Below are 15,295 nucleotides of genomic sequence, written 5' to 3'. Positions count from 1 at the left end.
ACAAACATTCAGTCCATAACATGATAGTACATTTCTACCTACACACTAAACTGAAAGAGAAAGCTGCAATCTAAAGAAACAGGGAAAGAAAAGTCAGATTTAGAAAAGGCAAGCAAAAAGGTTTATCAAACAATTTTGTAAATAATTTTCTATATAGTTACATAACAAAATTAGAAATAAATTATTCATCTTAAATTCACTCAATCTGTACATAATATTTATGTATATACATTTTTAGTTCATTTTCTCCTCACAAAGTTCCATCTCTTTTCATAGGCTTCAGTCAGGCTATCTTACATTACAGATTCATTGCTCCTTATTTAAGTGAAACACAGGACTGAAATTTTGCTTATTTTATCTTATAAAGGGTTTACTTTTTACTCTTCAATAAGATTTAATTACTGCTTTAGTATTATGTTTAACAGAGATTAGTCCTAAGAGATTAATCATCGAAACAACCTATCCCCCAATGGTTTGGTCATGATGACTTCCAATTCACAGATTTTTTTTTTTAAATACTATGGCTCTTATTATATATGCCTAAAAACAAAGCAAGTTATTTCATATTTGATAGCTTATTACCTGTGTGCAAGATCTACAGAAACAAAGAAAAAAATATAAAGAGGTCTCATAAGAGGAGTGATTTCATAAGTATCCTGGGTTTGGAAAGTTGCAGTCTCTATAGCCGTATTTACAATTAATGAATATTCTCCCGTACATAATGTCATCCATCCAAAAAAAAACAGTACAACAGTGCCTCCTGCACTGCCATACAACAAGGTTATTCTCTTCGGGAGCAGATACCATGTGCCAAGACCACACACTAACCCAGCAAGAACAGAATGAAAAACCGTATTGGCTATATGTTTCTTGCCAGGAATTAGAAATTTGATAGTCTCAGCACCAGCACAACTTGTAAATTCATGTTCATCTTCCTCTGCTAAGATATCTGTGGTTAGTATTCTTTCTACCATCACCGATTTGTTTCTGGCGTATAAACTTGTGAACTGGATGACAAATGCAGTGAAAAGCATTAGTCCACCTGAGAGTGCTGCTGTGTAATAATCTTCCAGGATGCCTAACTGGTACAAAAGAGTTCCAATTCCACCCAAAGCACATGGCATCAGAAAAAGGATAATTTGATTAACATAAATGTAAGGAGGGGCACAATAGCCTAATTTGAGTCGTGGGCCTCCAAGAACAGTTTGTGGAAAGCGCTTCAGAAAGAAGTCCTTTTTGTAATCATTCAGCAGAGGCACATCTGGACTCATCCTTCTCGCTCAGGATTATTCTGAAAGCACATCCTTTTTTGTAACACAGCAGTCTCTAAAAAACAAAGGAAAAAAGTCATTATTTGAAAAATCTCATACTTAAAACATGGCGGGGGTGGGGAACCCCACATTTCTATTTTATCTCCTTAGTTCCTTCAAGGGCAGGACTTATAACTTTACTTCGCTAGTTCCTCCCCATTATTTGACACATACTTGACACTAAACAAAGAGCTGCTAAATTGTTTTTTATTTGAAAAAAAAGTATATCCATTATTAAGTTATCTAGAACTTAATCTTTGGAAGTAGATTTTAAGTTAACTCATATTTTTAGATTTTGAAGACAAAGTAAAATTCAAAAACCAATACTTTCAACTCACATCTGCCAGTGGTTTAACATTTCCTGAGAGCTTTTGTTGTTTAACTTTTTCCTCTACTATGTGGTTCAGCAAACTTTTTCTGTAAAGGGCCAAAAGTAAATATTTCAGGCTTTGTGGACCATGTGGTCTCTGTTACAATGACTCAACTGTGCTGTTGTAGCAGAAAAGCAGCCATAGATAATACATACATAAATGGATATAAGTGGTTGTGCTCCAATAAAACTTTACAGTTACCCAGACAGGCTGTGGACCAGACGTAGCCTGTAGGTCACAGTTTACTAACCCCTGTCCTAGAAAATGGGGATATTCTCTATAATTCCTTGAATTACAATAGGCATAGAAGTGGAAAAAAAAGAAGAATATTAGGTGTTAGTCACATCACTTAGTTATAATAAATTTAGGATTTTCCAATAATTTAAAAAGTCAAATCCTATTAAAATAGTATCATTTCAATAAAAAGTGATTGGCAGCTCAACATGTAGTACAATGAACTGGACAATGAACTGGAAATCAAAAGACTTCAGGTGTCAGAGTAATTCTTATTATTAGCTATATTACCATAGGCAAACCACTTCATGATTCAAATTTCAGTTTCTTTCCACTGTCACTTTCCAAAAAAAAATCTGCCAGCACTAGGAAAGCATTTGAAACAATAGCAGGACCTGTACATGGTTTAGTCTAGATTATTTTAATTTAAAGGCTACAAAAGTCTAAGAATCAAGTAATATGGATCCTCTACTTTTCCTTTTTCTGGGATATACTCAGTGGCTTATTCTGAAAACTATTGCTTGACACAAGGTCAGCAAGCAAAGTGTTACCTCAGGGATATACTGGGCTAGAAAAGAAAAATTATGTTTAAAGCCATCTTCATATAGACCGATGGAATAGACTAGAGAGCCCAGAAATAAACCCTCATGTATATGGTCAAATATTTGACAAGGGTGCCAAGACCATTCAGTGGGGAAAAGCACAGTGTTAGCAGCAAATTGTGCTGGGCAAACTGGGTATCCACATGCAAAAGAATGAAGTCAGACCCTACCTAATACCATATACAAAAATTACCTCAACATGGATCAAAGGACCTAAATGTAAGACCTAAAACAATAAAACTCTTAGAAGAAAACACAAGACGAAAGTTTCCAAGATTGAATTTGGCAATGACTTCTTGGATATGACACCAAACGTAGAGGTAGCAAAAGAAAAAATAGACAAATTGGACTTCATAAAAATTAAAAAATTGTGTGCATCACAAGGCACTACCAACAGCATGAAAAGACAACCCACAGAATAGGAGAAAATGTTTGCATATCATACACCTGATAGGGGATTAATATCCAAAATATATAGAGAACTCCTAAAACTCAACAACAAAAAAACAAACAACCCAATTCAAAAATGGGCAATGGACTTAAATAGACATTTCTCCAAAGATGTAAAAATTCCAATAAGCAAATGAAAAGATGCTCAACATAACTAATCATTAGGGAAATGCAAATCAAAACTATAACGAAATAATACCTCATACCCATTAGAATGGCTACTATCAAAGAAACAGAAAACAAGTACTGGCGAGGAGCCGGGAAAATTGGAACCCTTGTACACTGTTGGTAGGAATGTACATGATACATACTCTGTGGAAAATACTATGGTGGTTCTTCAAAAAATTAAAAATTACTATATCACCTAGGAATCCCACTTCTGGATACCCCAAAGAACTGAAAGCAGGGTCTCAGAGATATCTGTATACCCATGTTCATAGCAGCATTATTCACAATAACTAAACTGTGGAAGAAACCCAAATGTGCATTGAAGGATAAATGGATAAACAAAATGTAGTATATACATACAAGGGAATACTATCCAGCCTTAAAAAACTAAGGAAATCCTGAAATATGCTACAACAACATGGATGCATGTTCGGAATATGATGCTAAGTTAAATAAGGCAATCATAATAAGACAAATACTATATGATTGTATTTGAATAATTAAAACCCTAGATAGATAGAATGGTGGTTAGCGTGGGCTGGAGGGAGAGGAGAATGGGGAGTTATTATTTAATGGATATAGAGTGTTACAAGATGGAAAAGAGTCATGGGGATGGATGGCTGATAAGTGGTATTAAGTGTGTGATAACATACTTAATACCACAGAACTGTACACTTAAAAATGATTAAGATGGTAACCTTTGTTATCTGTATTTTTACCACGAACAAAAAACTTAAAGCCATTATAAAACAGCCTTTCTTCCAGTCAGTTTAAAATAGTCTTTCGGCATGTCAGTTCTATCCAAACAAAATCAGCCCTGGAGAGAGCTTTTGGGCATCACAGAAGATTTTGGGGTCACCATTAAGAATTACTGCCTTAGAACACCTTGTTATACTGTTAACAAGTTCTTAAACTATGAACATTTATTGTCTTGTATTTCCAAGCCATTGGTCTAGGTTCTGCACAAAACACGTCAGAGCTTTTACTCACATGACAGCCCTCTAGTAAATACTCACAAAGGAGCAGAACCACAAGGCCAAATGGAACCTTAGTGGTTGATGGTTCAATCCCGGGGGATGAAGATTGCCTCCCTCCCCTCGGAACGAGCTTATCTCCTGTACTGATGTCAGGCTCAGTGTACTGTATTGATATGATTGTTTCGTAGAAGCTATAGGGTAAATGAAGGCACACTCCTGTGATTGGTGGTAAACATTCTAATTTCAATTATCTATGGAAGATGCCATCGGACAGGAAAATGAACTTGGATGGCTGGGGTTTTTGAAGAGGGTGGAAGTGCCTGAAATGTCCCGGATAGTTAGGAAAAGCTGGCCCCTCCTGCCCCACTTAGGCAAGTCAGGAACAAGGGTGACATGGCTTACTCAGAAAAGAAGCCAAAAACTGACGGGTACCTTATAAGCTACATTATCTACTAGCTGCATGTTAGCACCCCTATTCTTTTAACTTTAGTACATCTGAGTCTTTTGTAAAGTTTAATTTAAATGTTCTTACCCATTAAAATACCTAGTGATTGTATTCCAAATAGAATATTGTGAAGATCTGTTGATGTGGAAACATGGAAAATGCCCACGATATATTGAAAAGTAAAACAAATACTGATGATTACATGTTTTTTTTTTTAAAGAGTACATACACTTGTGTGTACTCATTTGTGTAGTTTGTATTTGTGTAAAAAGATTCAGAAGGCATACACACTAGGCTGTGTATTTTACATACAACATTTTCACACCTTTTCAAATTACCAAATATCCTCAACTCTCAACCCCATGCCCTGCAAACACATCCTGCACTTTTCATTCTGGGTGCCTCTGCTCAAGCCCTCTCCTTTGCCTAGATGTCAGCTACTCTCTTCCCTAATTAATAATCTTAGTCAACAATCAAGATTCAGTCTACTCCTTTCTGAAAATTTTGCAGAACACTTAGGCAGAATTGTGCCTCTCTTCTCTCTATGTATCAAAAACATTGCTTGTTCATACTACTCACCTTGTAACATGTATCAACATAAGGCATTTCTTGTATTGCTCACCTCTTCACATATTCTCTTCATATGTATTTTTTCTCTCAACTAATAAGTTATTTGTGGGTAGGGGTCAAATCTTGAGATACTTCTGATTCTCCATAATACTTAGTAAAATACCTTGGCATGGAGAGGCATGTATATACTAATGGCATTGTTTAAATAAGATGATTAAAGTTAGAAAACATTCAATATTGCTGTTTAAAAGAGAGTTTGAGTTTTTACTGTTTTTGAAAACTTCCAGCACAACTTGCCCCACTCCAAATAGCAAACCCATGAATTCTTTATTCCCAGTTTTTAATTGTTTGTAAAGTATCTTCACTTATTTTTTTATTATGGAATAAATAATGGTATCTACTGATAGTATTATAGTCTCAGAGAAGATTTTGCATAGAGCAATATATCCCAAAGCAGTATAAGAACATGATGGGCCTGAGGGATAAACATGGCTGAGTTTCTCCCATGGAGAAGGAAATGGCTGGAGAATTTTAACATGTCAGAAGTCCAATTTTAATTTGTTCCCTGTCCTATCCTACACTTTAATTTTCTTCATTATAAGTAAGGATGGAGGAGCTAGTTCATACCAGGAGAGAAAGGCCGAGGTAGAACAGAAGGCACAAGAGGCAGAATAAGGCAGGAGCAATCACTAATGAAGTGAGAACAGACCAAGACGTATGAGAATGTAAGTTCCCTCAAGAAGCCTTAGAAGCATGGGGAAGGACATTGGGGTAATGACTTAAGTTATTTTAATGGGGTATTAAAAGAAAGGCTGAAGGACGCAGGATTACTTGCCCTACAGAATGTTTCGTGAAAAGCAGTCTATGGTCAAAGAAGTTTGAGAATTTATACACTAGATTACAATCTTGAAGAGTCACAAAGGGTATCAGTAAAGATTTTGAGACATCTTTGAAGTTAAGAAAAAAACCATAGCAAACCTGCTTTAAGTGGATCACTTGAGTTTTCCAAACTTATTTGATCATGGTACTCATTTTTCTCCACAATATCCAATAATAGATCATGTGTCTATACACATTTTATGGAAACTACTTTGGGAAATATTGGTCTGGGCTTCAATCAGGATCTTACTAAGTCAAGGAGAATTAAAAAGATAAATACCTACCAGTCAAGGAGGAAACTCATGAACAAAGGTATACGAGGAAAAAAATTATGAGGGAAATTTGACAGGCAGCAAGTACAAATTGCTGAAAGAGTAATTTAAAGTATGGGTATTTTTTCCTAATATCTTCAGGATAAAAGAGGGTTACCTGACAAATAATGGAAATTCATTAAGGCAAAACTTATGATAAATTGGTATTGTTTGACTTTTAATTACAGATCCTGGAGTATTTAAAAAATATTTTCTTTGTAGGAAGCAACACAGAGAGATCTTCTAAATCCTAATCTGGATTACTATCATGGCAAATAAAACCAGAATAGCTAAAACTTAATCCCTGAATGAGAATTTGCCACACTCTTTGGAAGACTTAATTCCTGGACAGATTGATGCATTTATATGGCTGCTACCTCCAACATGTTAAAACGAAAAACGGCCCAAGGCTTAAGGGGAAAAAGCTGTGAAAAGACAGGTTAAGTGATAAAGATGGCATTAGAACACTAATTTAGGCCATATACTTTCTTTATATAGTTCTCTGAAAGTGTGAAAACAAAACCACCATAGAAATGTTACTGTATTTCAAATTTGAGCCACGTTTCTTATGCATTACCCAAAAGGGTATGAAACAGAGATCAATTGGGCAGTGTACTAGGAGGGAATTCTTAGATACCAAAACTTTAACTTGGCAATCATGCAAGACACCAGTATAAAAATCCCCTTAAAGAAACAAAGGAATCACATAAAGTGGCATTTTTATGTATTTTTTTTTTGGACTTTACTATAGTTGTAGTTTCAAATTTGGCAAATAGAATTCTTAGGAATAGAAGTTTTAGCAATTGTTTGATTTTTGTTTAGCAAAAGTTACTTTTAAAACATCTATCTTGTTTTTATTGATTGATTTCATTCATTGAATCTACATATTTTTTTCTATTCTATTAGATTTAGATTTTTTTTATGCTGAGAACACTTAACATGAGATCTATCCTCTTAACAAAATTTAAAGTATACAATAGAGTACTGTGAACTAGAAACACAAGGTGGTACAGATTTCTAGAATTATTCATCTTGTGTAACTGAAACTTTATACTCGTTAAAGTTAAACAACAACTCTCCATTTCTTCCTCCCCTAATGCCCTGGCAATCATCATTCTACTCTGTCTAGGAATTTGACAATTTTAGATATCTCATATAAGTGGAATAATGCAGTATTCATCCTGTGACTTGCTTATTTCACTTAAAACTATAATGTTTTCAAGACTCATACATATTATTGCATTTGACAAGGTTTTCTTTTTTTTAGGGCCGAATAATATTTGATTGTATGTGTATACCACATTTTTTTCTATCCACTTATCTGTTTAAAATTTTTTATTAAAATATAGCTGATATACAATATTATTTATATTAGTTTTAGGTGTACACCATAGTCATTCAACATTTCTATACCTAAAGAAGTCATCACCATGATAAGTCCAGTAACAATTTGATACCATACCACACTATCACAATATTATTGACTATATTCCCTATGCTGTACATTACATCCCCGTGACTTATTTGTTTTATACCTGGAAATTTGACCTCTTATTCCCCTTCACCTCACCCCCTTTAAATTTTTTTTCAATTATAGTTGACATTCAATATTATTTTATATTAGTTTCAGGTATACAGCATAGTGGTTAGACATTTATGTAATTTACAAAGTGATCCACCTGACTAGGTGTCCCAGAGGTCCCTTAAACTATCCTCATCTTGACTAGTACCCAACTGGTACTGTACATAGTTATTACCATATTATTGACTATATTCCCTGTGCTTTACTTTACATCCCCATGACTATTTTGTAACTAGCAATTTGCACTTCTTAATCCTTTCCCTTTTTTCACCCACCCCTAACCCCCTCCCATCTGGCAACCATCAAAATGTTCTGTGTATCTATGAGTTTGTTCATTTATCTTGTTCTTTAGATTCCACATATAAGCAAAATCACATGGCATCTGTTTTTCTCTATCTGACATACTCCAGTCAGCACAATGCCCTCCATGTCCATCCATGCCACCACAGATGGCAAAAACCCATTCCCTTCCATGGCCAAGCAATATTCCATTGTATATAAGTACCACCTCTTCTTTATCAATTCATCCATCGATGAATTGATAATGCTGCAATGAACATATGGATGCACATGTCTCCTTGAAGTAGCATTTTGTTTATTTTCGGATAAATACCTAGAAGTGGGATTACTGGGTCCTTCTTTGTCTCGTTATAGTCTTTGTTTTAAAGTCTATTTTGTCTGGCAAAATATTGCTATCCAGCTTTTTTGTTGGTTTTTTTCATTTCCATTTTCATGAAATATCGTTTACCATCCCTTTACTTTCAGTCTGTTGTGTGCCTTTCGATCTAAAGTGAGTCTCATATAGGCAGCATATGTAACGGTCTTGTTTTCTTATCCACTCAACCATGCTATCTTTTGATTGGAGCATTTAATCCATTTACATTTAAAATAAATACTGATAGATATGTAGTTATTGCCATTTTATTATTCGTATTTTTTTGTTTTTTATATTTTGTCTTAAAGGAGTCTCTCTAAGATTCCTTTAATTCTGGCGGTGATGAACTCCTTAAGCTTTTTCTTGTCTGGGAAGCTCTTTATCTGTCATTTGATTTTAAATGATAGCCTTGCTGGATAGAGTACCCTTGGTTGTAGGTCCTTGCTTTTCAGCATTGAATATTTCATACCAATCCTTCTGCAAAGTTTCTGTTTAGAAATCAACTGACCGTCTTATGGGAGCTCCCTTGTAGGTAACTGCTTTTCTCTTGCTTTTAAGATTCTTTGTCTTTAACCTTTGGCCTTTTAATTATGATGTGTCTTGGTATGGGCCTCTTTGGGTTCATCTTCTTTGGGACTGTGTGTGCTTTCTGGGCTTGTATGTTTATTTCCTTTGCCAGGTCAGGGAAGTTTTCCATCAGTTATTCAAATAGGTTTTCAATTCCTTGCTCTCTCTCTCTTTTCCTGTGGTACTCCTATGATGTGAACATTGGTATGCTTGATGTTGTCCCAGAGGTCCATTAAACTATCCTCATTTTTTTTGGATTTTTTTATTTTTGCTGTTGTTTGGGTGTTTTCTGCTACCTTATCTTCTAAATTGCTGATTCGATCCGCTGCTTCATCTAATCTGTTGATTCCCTCTAATATATTCTTCATTTCAGTTATTGTATTCTTTGTCCAGTTCTTTTTAATGTTTTCTATCTCCATTTTTATGTTTCCGATCACTTTGTTGAAGTTCTCCATGAGATCAATGAGCATCCTTATAAACAGTGTTTTGAACTCTGAGTCTGGTAGATTGCTTGTCTCCATTTTTAGTTTTTTTCTGGAACTTTGTTCTGGTTCTTTTATTTGGGACATGTTTCTTTGTCTCCCTATTTTGGCTGCCTCCCTGTGTTTGTTCCTATGTATTAGGTAGGGCTGTTATGTTGCACAGTCTTAGTAGAGTGGCCTTGTGTAGTAGGTATGCTGGGGGGCCCAGTGGCCCAGTATCCCTGGTCACCTGAGTCAGGTGCTCCATGTGTGTCCCTTGTGTGGCTTGTGTGTGTTCTTCTCTTGTAGTTGAGCTTTGGTTGCTGTTTGCATGTCAATGGGAGTTGCTGCTGTGCAGGGCGTGGCCCTATGGAGCAAGATTCGCTTTTGCAGGGCTCTGGTACTTGCCAAGCTTGCCCTTTGGGTGTCATCCATGGTGGTGGTCAAGTGATGCTCAGGATGGTCTGAAACTAGCCACTGGGTGTGCCAGCCCCAGGACCTCCTGGGAGGGGCGCCACTGCAGGCCAACTTTAGCTGCAGCCTGTGCTCTGCCTGGGCCCACCTGGCATGAGCCACAATGTAATCCAAAGATGGCTGCTGCCCGTGCTGGGCTTGGAGTTGCCTCGAGAGGCAAAACCATGAACTGGGGGTGCCTGCCATTAGTGCCAGGCTTAGGGCAGTGCAGCCAGAGGTAAGGGACATATTGAGGCCAAATGCTGCTTGTTTGGGTTTTGTGAACCTTTGAGAGATTTCAGGAAAGTGTGCAGAATGAGCCAAGACAGGCTATTTATAAGGAAAAGCCACTGGGAGCTGCTTTGGTGTACCCCAAAGTTGGGTGGGGTCTAAGAAAATCAGGATGGGGAGAATGAAAGATGTTAGCCAGGTTGATGGAAACTCAGATATGGCAGCTGCCTGTGTCTGCACATTGGGTTGGGGGAGGGCTCAAAAAAGAAACAATTGCTTATACCAGCTTCTCCATCTGGGAGAAAGTTGCCCCTCCAACCCTCGCTCTGAAGCCAGACAACTCAGTTCCTCCCCATATGTCCCTAGTGCCTTTTGAGCTGCTGCCCCAGTGCAAGTCCATCAGCAAGTGAGTCCATGCATTGACCCTTTAAGTGGAGCGCCTAAAACTGCAGTAACCCTGGTCTCACTCAGCCACAATCTCCCCTGGTTTTCACAGCCAGAAGTAATGAGGATTTATCTCCCCGACAGTGGAACCCTGGACTGGCGGGCCTGGTGTGAGCCTGGGATCTGTCACTCCTCTGAGGGGGACCTCTACAGCCAAGATATCTCTCCCAATTTTTGATGGTCACACGTAGATGTGGGACTAGGCCATTCTGCATCTCTGCTCCTCCTACCAGTCTCCAGGAGGCTTCTTCTGTATGTCCTTAGTTGTAGGGCTTTAGTTCAGGTGATTCTCCATGACGGTTGTTCTATAGTTTAGTTGTAATTTTGATGTGGTTGTGAGAGCAGGTAAACACGGCATTTATTTACTCTGCCATCTTGACTGGACCCCTCCTAGCCATTCATCTGTTGATGGACACTTGTTTACTTCTAGTTTTTGGCTATTATGAAAAATGCTGCATGAACATGGGGGTGCAAATATCTCTTTGAGATACTGATTTCCATTCTTTTGGATAAACACCCAGAAGTGGAATTGTTGAGTCACATGACAGTTCTATTTTTAATTTTTTGAGGACCCTCCATAATGTTTTCCATAGTAGATGCACCATTTGGCATTTCTACCACCAGCATATAGGGGCTCCAATTTCTCCACATCCTCACCAACAGTTATCTTAAAATAAATTATATATATATATATATATATATATATATATATATATGTATATAATAGTCATCCTAAGAGATATGAGGTTATATTGAATCCAAACATATATACCGAGCACTTCTGCATTGTGCCTCAAATGTATTTTTGTTTACTTTCAGGATGCTTACTATTGTCAAATTTTATTAAACTTTTTCTTTCTTATTTTAAATTTCTAAGAGCACTTCTTTAATCCCTGGATGTTCCTTTTTATAGAATCCTATTATTATTTCATGAATATGGTCTATATCTCTGAGAATATTCATTACATGTATGTATATGTGTTTTCCAAACATCACCACCTTTACTAGTTTGGAAAATAAAAAACTTCACGTCTAGAAAAGAAACAAAATGGCCTCTAGCTAAGCACTCAAAAAGCAAGATATGAAACAACTTAATTCTCAGTTGCTCTGGATGAAAGTCACCTGTTACTATCAGAGCAATTCTAAAAAGTATGCACATATGGACATTTTTGATAGCCAAGTGCTAACTGTTGAGGGTGCTAGTAGGAATCTAGAGATGCAAAGATAGCTACCCCTATTATTCTGAAAGTGCTCTATGGGATCTTAACTTGAATCCATGCCATGGACAAACAGCCAATTTCTGAAGGGCCTTTTGAAAGACCTTTGGTCTTAAAACATGAAAAATACATTTCAAGTTACAGTTTATCAATTATAAAATGAAAGAAAAAGTCTTAAACAGAAAGAACAAGCACATCAATATCTCTTTGAATCTACAAAATAGTATTTATTCAAACTCAATATTTTGGAGGGTCTTTGAATCTAAGAGTTTTCTGTACATTTATCGGAATTGGTTTGTTGAGAAAACTATTATTAGATGGGAAGGGTGCTAGACATCTCAAAGGGTCTATTTATTGCAGGTATAGTCAATGCTTCAGAGGTGGAATGATGAGTTGGCTCTAGGATTCACCCTTTGGAAATGTCCAACACTAGAATATGAACTGATAGCATTCCATTACTTATGGAAAACTAAGATGGTAGGAAATAACCAAAGTTCACATCAGAGCATGATAAATGTACAGCAGGGCCAGCCAATACTTCTACTCCTGTCTCAATCTACCCTTCTCATACCTCAAACATCTTACCCATTATAAATTCAAGTAGATTAATATGCTTTTCTTTCAAAATCAAGTATTAGGTGAATAAACTGAATACCACTCATATGAATTACCAGAAATAAATCCATTTATTTTACAGAAAAGAAAATGGAGAACCGGTAATATTAGGTGATTTAACCAATATACAATGTCAGTTGGTAGCAGATTGAGTTTTTCAATCACACCAAGCTATTGCTAAATGAAAGGGAATTTTATTTTGAGGATAGAGAAACAGAAGGCTATGAGAAAGTGTTTTCAGGGAAAGGTGGGCCTAAGCGGAAACTACAGATTGTCAAAATGGGCAACTTTTGTTATCTAAGCCAGTATGAAGGCACTGTCACATAGGACTCCTTGGTAAGACATAAACACAAGTGGGAAAGTGTCTAAAAGAAAAGGTTCTCACTGTCAAAAAAGTGAAAAACAACCCACAGAATGGGAGAAAATCTTTGCAATTTATATATATAGGGGACTTTTATCTGGAATATGTAAAAAACTCTTACAACTCTATAATGAAAAAACAAGTAACTCAATTTAAAACTGGGCAAAGGATCTGAATAGACATTTCGCCAAAGATAATACACACATGCCAATAAGCGCCATGAGATGGTGCTCAATGTCATTACTCATTAGGGAAATGCAAATCAAAACCACAAGGAGATATCACTTTAATCCACTTGACTGGCTATCAAATAGACAATAAAAATTATTGGTGAGGTTGTGGAGAAATTAGAACCCTCAAGTGGTAATGTAAAATGGTGCAGCTGCTTTGGAAAACAGTCTGGCAGTTCCTCAAGAGGCTAAACATAGTGACCATATGACTTAGCAATTCCATTCCTAGGTATTTACCCAAGAGAAATGAAAACATAAAAGTCTATACAAAAATCTGTACACGAACCTTCATAGCAGAAATATTATTAATAGCTAAAAAATAGAAACAACCCAAATGTCCACCAAAGAATGAAATAAAATATGGCATATCTGTACAATAGAAGATCATTAGGCTATAAACAAGAGTGAAGTACTGATACATGTGACATGGGATGAACCTTGAAAACAGAATTCTAAATGGAAGAAGCCAATCACAAAGGCTACATATTGTATGATTCCATTTATACAAAACGTCCAACAAGCGAATCTATAAAGACAAAAAATAGATTTGTGTTTGCCTATGGCTGGAGAGGATAATGAGAATGGGAGAGCAAGGGAGAGTGATTGTTTAAAGGTACAGGGCTTCTTTTTGGGGTGATGAAAATGTTCTAAATTTGACTGCACAGTTCTGTGACTATACTAAAACCCTCTGAATTGTACACTTTTGATGGATGAATTGCATGGAATGTGAATTATATCTCAATAATTTTTTTTATTTTTAATTTTCCAATTACAGTTGACATTCAATACTATCTTATATTAGTACTACCAAACAGAAAAGGTCCCGACCTGGTATTTTCTGTGGCAGTTAATAACTAGTAGGCAGCTTTTTAAGTAGGAAATTTAAGAGTAGCTAATGTGTGCCCCCAAAATGTAAATTACTAAAATGGCAATATCTGAACTTTGAATCTGGCTCTGGAAGCTATCATAAAGATTTGGGGATTTGGTATGGTTGGCTGAGGACACCGAATGATATATATAAAGGATGGTCTTTGCTCTAACTGCAGGAATGAGTTAACCACAAACAAACAACAAACCAAAAAACACCTAATATTATACAGCTGAATAAGAGAAAAAATAATAATCGAGCAGATAATTCAGAGGTCTGATAAATAACTTCTGACAGAGCAGACTTCATGGAAGTAAACGCTCATCCTGGACAGACTTGTGGTGAGAGGGAGCAGATCAGTGGGTAAAGAGTAATTCATGTTCACGGTGCCATGAGTTGATGAATTTGGGGCAAATGTGGTTTAGTTAGAGATAGGGAGAGAAAAAGTACTGTACCAAGGGCATAGTATGTGAACTTTATTGGGATAAAGGCCACCCCTAAATCAAGGCTCAAAAGTACATTTTCCATTTCACAAGTGTGTCTTAGAAACAAAATACTGTAAGTCAACAGGCTAAAACAGTCTTTCCAAAGAAAGTTAAAATCACACCGGATTGATGCCTCCGGCGACTTGAGGTCATCTTACGTCTTAAAATGTGCAATAAACGCACATAAAGGTTTTACAACAAAGAACCATAAATCTGTCGCAATTAAAACTGCAAGAGCAACGTGGCGGAGCAGGCTTGGAAATTAAAGCGACCAAGAAGTCCCCATGTGAGTGTCGGGGAGCAAACGTACCTCGAGTCACCCGAGGGAAGAGGCAATACGAAGGCATCCCGGGAACTGCATTTTTGCAGGTAATCCCGGGTTGGGCGCTCCCGCAGGGGGGCTGCCTGCGGTCCGGGCGCGGAGGCAGGGAAGCTGTGGCGGCCTGGCAACCGGCTCACCTCGATCGTGCCCAGGCACTTTCCGCGTTTCCATGGCTAACGTCAACGCTGGCTGCCGCCACCCGGCGCGGAACTAAGCGCGCGCTCGGGGGCGGGCCGGGCGCCCGCCTCGCCACACCCCCGGCCTCCTCTGCTCGCTCCTGGGTGCCTCCCTTCCCGCCGGCCAGGCGGGGCGGATCGCGGGAAGGGCTGCGCTTCCTTCTCTCTAGGCCTGGGCCAACAATTGCCTTGCGGAGGGACGTGGGAGCCGCTCACGCGCTGGTCTCACGCTGGGCCCAGACGCGGCAGCAGCAACAAGGGGTTCCGACACCTAATCCTGAACTTTCACCCGGGCCGCACCCTTACGCAAG

General features: G+C 37.6%; 1 protein-coding gene across 3 annotated transcripts in view; it reads right to left on the bottom strand.

Moving 5' to 3' along the window:
• PCNX4 (pecanex 4) overlaps positions 1-15,295 on the bottom strand; it is a 39,115-nt gene extending 23,820 nt beyond the window's left edge. The window contains exons 1-2 of one of the 3 annotated variants that reach the window (XM_081049757.1): positions 14,797-15,295; positions 583-1,326 (exon numbers count right to left, since the gene is read on the bottom strand). In XM_081049757.1, the coding sequence (XP_080905883.1) occupies positions 583-1,271 (689 nt within the window). In that variant the 5' untranslated portion in view covers positions 1,272-1,326; positions 14,797-15,295. The remainder of the gene's footprint in view (positions 1-582; positions 1,327-14,796) is intronic. The other 2 variants (XM_081049756.1, XM_081049758.1) reach the window with 2 other exon arrangements.

The sequence above is a fragment of the Rhinolophus hipposideros genome (assembly GCF_964194185.1).
Source record: "Rhinolophus hipposideros genome assembly, chromosome: 5".
In the NCBI taxonomy this organism is placed as follows: Eukaryota; Metazoa; Chordata; class Mammalia; order Chiroptera; family Rhinolophidae; genus Rhinolophus; species Rhinolophus hipposideros.
Note: the sequence above shows the minus strand (reverse complement) of the source record. Positions and strands in the feature narration are given on the sequence as shown.